Here is a 6,538-nt window from a genome sequence, read left to right on the forward strand (position 1 = left end):
ATAATAATACTAATTATTATTAGTATCCTTTGTATTAATATCATCATTATCAAGACAATCTCAGTATCAAAACAATTAATGATGATAACTACTGTAAGTCGTAACGTTATATTTATTACTTGTTTTCAGAAAGTGACGCGTCAGACAAGAGAGACTACCTCCGCTTTGGCCGCAGCACTGACGGCAGTTTCCTGCGCTTTGGCCGAGACGCTCAACAGAACGGTGACAGCACCAGCGATGACGTCAATGACGACCTAAAACGGGACCCCATTATGCGGTTTGGAAGAGGGGATGGTTTCCTCCGATTCGGCAAAGGGGATCCGTTTATCCGGTTCGGGAAAAGAAGAGGAGATCCGTTTATTCGAATCGGGAGAGGCGACCCCTTTATCCGTTTCGGAAAAAGAGATTCGGATGCTAGTGGTGGACAAACAGATAAGCGGCAAGACCCTATCATCCGATTCGGAAGAGGGGATCCGTTTATCCGATTTGGCAGAGGGGACCCCTTTATAAGGTTTGGCAGAGGGGACCCCTTTATCCGGTTTGGAAAAAGGCAGGACCCTTTTATCAGATTCGGCAGGGGAGACCCATTTATCCGATTTGGAAAGAGGCAGGACCCTTTTATCAGATTCGGTAGAGGCGACCCATTTATCAGATTTGGTAGAGGGGACCCCTTCATTCGATTTGGTCGAGGCGATCCATTCATCCGATTTGGCAAAAGAGGAGCAGACAGCGAAGAAGGTGTCGGTGAAGGAGAAGCCTTGTCGAGGTAAAAATAGAAAATAGAAAACATCCTTTATCCGTTTTCTTATAGTACGAACTACATTTTTTTCGTCTTCAAAGATGATCTAAAAGCAGTATGGATGATACAGCTGTGCTTAGGCAATAGACAGTAAACATAGTGCTAGTAGATTGCCAAAGTTATAACTTTCTATACTTTTGATCATGATAGGAAGATACGATAAGATAAATCTTTTTTGTTTAGAAGTTTTTGGTGTTTTACCACGTACACACGCCACACACATACACACACACATACACACACACAAACACACACATGCACACACCAGTAAAAACACATAGACACACCCACGCACGCACACACATGCGCGCACACACACACGCACACACACACACATACTGACACATATGCATGCGCACACGCGTGCGCTCACCCATACACACACTCTCTCTCACACATCCTCTCTTCTCCACACACTCCGTGCTCATAAGCTTATGATACAATAGTATGCCCGCACTCACGAACATACTCTCAGTCACATCATCAACATTGCCTCTCTCGCCCTGGATCAGGATATAGGCCAAGAACAAACACTTTCCACCTTTCCCTATCCCGCGCTAGTCGTTTGATATCACCCCACGTCTTCCCACTTTTCTGTACATCCCAGAATATAATATTTGTTCCCCCGAGCTGAGCTGCTTCTGTCCAGACTGTATCCAGTGGGTTTTGCTTACTCCTAGCACTTGAGAACGCTTTCTTGCTTCATACATTGTGCGAACATTCCACGACGCAATCCGGAGAGACTTGTTCGACAGAGAAGGTTTCGGGTCAGAAGAGTCCTTTCGGCTTTGTCCGCTGTCCTTCATTGTTCCTGCTGATGCAGAAGCTCCTTCATCTCCCAAGATGTAAACATCATAAGGCGTGGTTGTTCTTGTTTCTGTAACTTTCCTTTTTTACTGGGTCGGGTAGTTGGCCCTCCGCAAATTATTCTTACACAAACGTGTTAACAATCTCTTTCATTACTCAATTTTCAGGGCAATTAAAGGGTTGAATATTTCCGTGTGCTGAAACCTTATTTTCCACTAGCTGGAAATGGTCGGTGCATTAACATCAACTGAAAGTCATTGGCCAACTACATTAATTTTACACTCTAATGGAATGGAACAATACATCTTTAGAGAAAAGTGACACACGTGCGAAGCATGGACAATCAATAAACAGCTGGATATATGGCGACAGAGTTGTGGTTTATAAGACGCATGCTACGTATCCCATGGACAGCTAGAAAGACAAATGATGAAGTCTTGGTTAACGCAAATTGTAGAAGACAACTTGGGACGAATATAAAAAAGCGACAGGCTAATTTCTTCGGACAAACAATGCGGTAAGAAGCATTGGAAAATATTGTAACAACAGGCAAGTTTGATGGAAAGAGAGGCAGAGGCAGACAGAGGGAAAATATACTGGACAAGATGACAACATGGCTAGGAGCAGCAACAACAACAGACACCATTGCTGCAACGCACGAAAGAATGAAGTGGAAGTCCATGATCGCCCACGCCAGTCGGAAAGGCACCGGATGATGATGATGACACACGTTTTTCCACGTTGCCAAATATATAATAGACTAGCTGGGCCCCCTTTCGATGAAAGGGATGATCGGTACACTAACATCAACTGAAAGTCATTGGCCTACTACTCCGATCTTTGCGAGCGCGAGGGGTTCCAACTGCAGAACGCCGTTTTCTTTTCGGCAAGGTCAGGCGCTATCTAGATCTAGATTCTAATCTAAGACCTCCTGTTGATGTTGTTCCCAGTAGCAAGAAAATAATTTGAGAAAGGAATCCAGAAAAAGCGATGATGGGCATCAAACGAAAGGATCACAGCCGAATTTAACACCAAGTAAAAAAAGAAGACATGAGGCTAGATCTTAAAATAGTGCTCAGTATTACACGAAAATGTGCGATAGTATCGAACGGAAGTCCGGCTTGAAATAAACAAACCTGGCAGATTTTCCAAAATTACAGAGACAGAAGCATCGGCCTACTTTATGCGATCGGCGAAATAAAGAAATTTAGCTTTTTGCAGCAACGCCTCCTAAGTCCACTTTTATACATACATGTATAGATAATAATGTTATTTTCATTCCATTTTTCATTGAGTATTTTTGCTGTCTCCTTTCTTTCAACAGTTTCGCTATCTCTTTCCTTTCAATATCATTGCTACCTTTCTTTCAATACTATACTTACAATCTCTTTTCGTTCAACAGCTTCGCTATCTCTTTTCTTAAAAAAGTCCTACTACTATCCCTTTCCTTTACTTGCTATCCCTTTCCTTTTAATATCTTTGTTATCTCTTTTCTTTCTATAATTCTTTTTTTTGTTGTTCTTTTCTCCAAATTATGCTATTTTTGCATTTATCTGTATTATTTTTTAGAGCGTGCACAAACAAAAAAGCACACATCAAACGACATCTCTGTCTGTCTGTCTGTCTGTCTGTCTGTCTGTCTGTCTGTCTGTCTGTCTGTCTGTCTGTCTGTCTGTCTGTCTGTCTGTCTCTCTGTCTGTGTGTTTGTTTGTCTGTCTGTGTTGTCATCTTCTCTGCCCTTCTCCCCTTCACTCTTTCTCTGGATCTCCGTCTGTCTCTCTCTCATATACATGTTCCCTCCCAATGTCTCTTTCTCTCTCTCCCACTCTTTATCTCCCCGTCATTCTCTATTTCTCCCCCTCTCCCCCCCTAAATCTTTCTCTCAAAATTTCCCTCTTCCATCATTTTTTTCTTTCGTACTTTCTTTAACCTCCTCTCTTCCTCTCAGTTTTCCTTCCTTTTTGTTACAGCCTTTCTTTCTCTTCTTTCTCTTATTCTTTCTTCGTTTTCTCCTAATCATTCTCTCACTATTTCTCTCTTCCATCACTCCAGGACAGCCAGATCGACAGAAACGACACAGGAACGAGCCAACTCTCGTCAAATACGCAGTGCAGACGCCAACAAACGATTCATGAGGTTCGGCCGCTCCGCCACTTCCGCTTTTGTGACCCAGCAGGAGGCTGAGGTCAAGGACGCAGTGAGGAAAAGGTCAGTCGAGAACTTGGACAACGAGGTCAAACGAGCGATGTGGAGCAACAACCAACAGATGACGCGATTGTCCAAAAGAGGTCACCCAGAGTTCATGCGATTTGGGCGGAGTCAAGGAGACGAGACAGAGGACGACGAAATTGGCGGAGATGACGTCATCAGTTTGGGGGAAGGTCTAGCACAGAGGGTGCGCCGGGTGTACGAAGACAGGAGCTCACTGCCACGATTTGGGAAGAGGCAGGAGGTGGAGGAGGAGGAGGAGGAGGACGTTGGGAAGGAAAAGAGACAGAAGTACATGCGTTTTGGAAGACGGAGTGATCCAGAGCAGCAGGCGTCAGCGGAAGTGGGCGGGGCGGAAGTCCCAGACAGTGTGCTCTCTGCCATGTAGTCACGTGCTCACTGGGAGGATAGGATGCACGCACAACACGCTCTTTGGACGTATTATTGCAGCCCGCAGCACAACATTTTTATTGTAATATTCCAGTGTCTGAGATATTATGCAGCGGTCTTGACACTTAAAGTTCATTTTTTTTGGTCCAACACAATAATGTTTATGCTAGGAGACAAATATCTGTAAGCTGATTCGTTTAATTCCAATAGAAAAAAAAAGAATGGCTGAAAGAAGAATACGAAAATGTCCCTTGAAAGGTCTAGCATTGTTCTGATAAACAACCAATTGTGAATGATGACGTAACAAACAGAAACACAACTTTCAGATGAATAAGGCCATAACTTTCTGATTCAAGTCCTGAAGCCTATTCCATAATAATACATACGTACATTTAATTTTATTACCTTTCCAATCAGAATATGCGATAAGAGGAAAACGGTAATTATAGAAGAGTTTGTATTTTAGGTTAGTTATTTTTTAAATAGATACCTGATGAGAGAGAGAAAGAGAGAGACAGAGAGAGAGAGAGAGAGAGACAGAGAGAGAGAGAAAGAGAGAGAGAGAGAGAGAGAGAGAGAGAGAGAGAGAGAGATAGGAAGAATAACAAAGGAAATACAAAAATAAAATTTGATAAAGTGTAGGTGAAAGAAGTCTTCCGACGCTTCTCTTGTACGACTATCTAGAGCAACAGTCTCTTCAAACAGAATTACTTCAATCAAAAGGGCTATAATATATATGACCAGAGATATATCAAATTCAATTTTGATTTTTAAATCGAGAACTAAGATATTTTCAATAAGCAAATTTTCGAAAAAGAATAATTGACTTTCTTAAAAACGTCTGCCCTTTTTTTTTCAAATAACGAAGAAATGGCCTGACTTCAGACTCTAACCCTTACGAAAAGCTTAATAATTTTTCACTCGAAGCACAGTTACAAAGGTCATAATTTCAAAGGTCAAAAACTTTTTGACTTCTGACCTCAACTATAGCAGAAACTCTGATTGATTCTTACCCTAACCATAGTGCATAAATGTCTGACATGGGATCAGCAGATATATCTACGTATAATAGATTAAACGAAAACGAATGACGTCCAAGAAAGAAGGCAAAGTTTGGCAAGAACTTCTGATCAAAGGGAATGAACTACATAATTTGAGACAAACTTGTATTTCTCTATTTCAAGAGTTATGAACCTTGCACAAATTCTATCAACGTTGCATTTTTTGAGAATGCAAACTGTACATTCCATAATGTTCGTAACTAACATTATCTAAATGGAACAAAAAAAGGTGCGTCTGTCGTGTCAACCAAAAAAGGAAGATAGTCATCTTCCGTTTGCACAATGAAGATTATCTCTGTAGTTTTTTTTTTTTTTTGGGGGGGGGGGGGGTCAGATTTGTTACGCTGAAGTACAACGAGAGTTGACTGAGCTGTTGGACAAGCACACAAAAGGCGTAGGTTTGGTCCTCATGTGAGGCTGATATTTTATGGAGCACCTGTTTCTTTCTACTGTGCAGTACACTATTGAGTAGGGATGGTCCTAACACACGGGTAAAGCCGCCTGCTTCCTAAATTTATCGAAATTTATATAGTGTTGGGTACATGAGTTAAATATTTTACAACTGCAAAGAGAAAAAACACAGCCCATAGAAATGTCAGACAAGAAGGAGTCAGTGATTTCACTGCCAGGTCGCATCCTCAGAATTACCAAATTCTATCTGCTAAGTACCTAATTTGGAGAAATTTGACGTCAAAGATTTTCAGTTTCTCATCATGTCAAGCTTTTTCAAATGCAATTCTTTGAGTATCTTGATAATAACTCCAAAATGCTCTAACACTTTTGATAGAGCAGATGGAACATTGGTTTCCTGATGTCCTGGTCTTAGTAACTCAAAACAGCCAAAAATGTCAGATACAATTTTGTAATTTTGAGATAGCGAGATGACAGTGCACGCTAACCCATTGAAGACACACATTCTTGTCCTTAGACATCGTTTGAGGACGCGCTATTTAAAGACATGGTGAAAAAAAGATTTATTTGAAATCTCAAAATCCGGCACCAACATGTGTACATAATATATACAAGTTCGAGTTTCAAATTTGTGAATGATAGTTAGAAATGTCCACACCAATGCCTGTGGTTTGTTTCTGATCGGATATATTAACGTGACCGCCACGTTCTTTAAAGTGTGAACACGTTTGACTATCTTCTCTCGATTCTTAGCCAGAATTTTGGACTGAAAATGCCTTGCAATCACTTCAAGATCGGGACAGGTCGTTCCTTCCAATGCCTCCTTTTTTAGAAGATGAAGGGCGGTATACTTTCACTTTCA

At 41.4% G+C, this 6,538-nt stretch overlaps 1 protein-coding gene across 1 annotated transcript; it reads left to right on the forward strand.

Moving 5' to 3' along the window:
- Window positions 1–116: 116 nt before the first annotated feature.
- On the forward strand, window positions 117–4,514 carry LOC101851187 (FMRFamide-related neuropeptides-like; the record flags this gene model as incomplete). The annotated part of the gene is made up of 2 exons (XM_005098150.3): window positions 117–766; window positions 3,659–4,514. Coding segments are annotated over 2 exons (1,194 nt in total), but the record flags the coding sequence as incomplete, so codon positions are not given.
- Between the last annotated feature and the right edge of the window lie 2,024 nt (window positions 4,515–6,538).

This window comes from Aplysia californica, unplaced genomic scaffold, assembly GCF_000002075.1.
Source record: "Aplysia californica isolate F4 #8 unplaced genomic scaffold, AplCal3.0 scaffold00173, whole genome shotgun sequence".
Taxonomy (NCBI): domain Eukaryota; kingdom Metazoa; phylum Mollusca; class Gastropoda; order Aplysiida; family Aplysiidae; genus Aplysia; species Aplysia californica.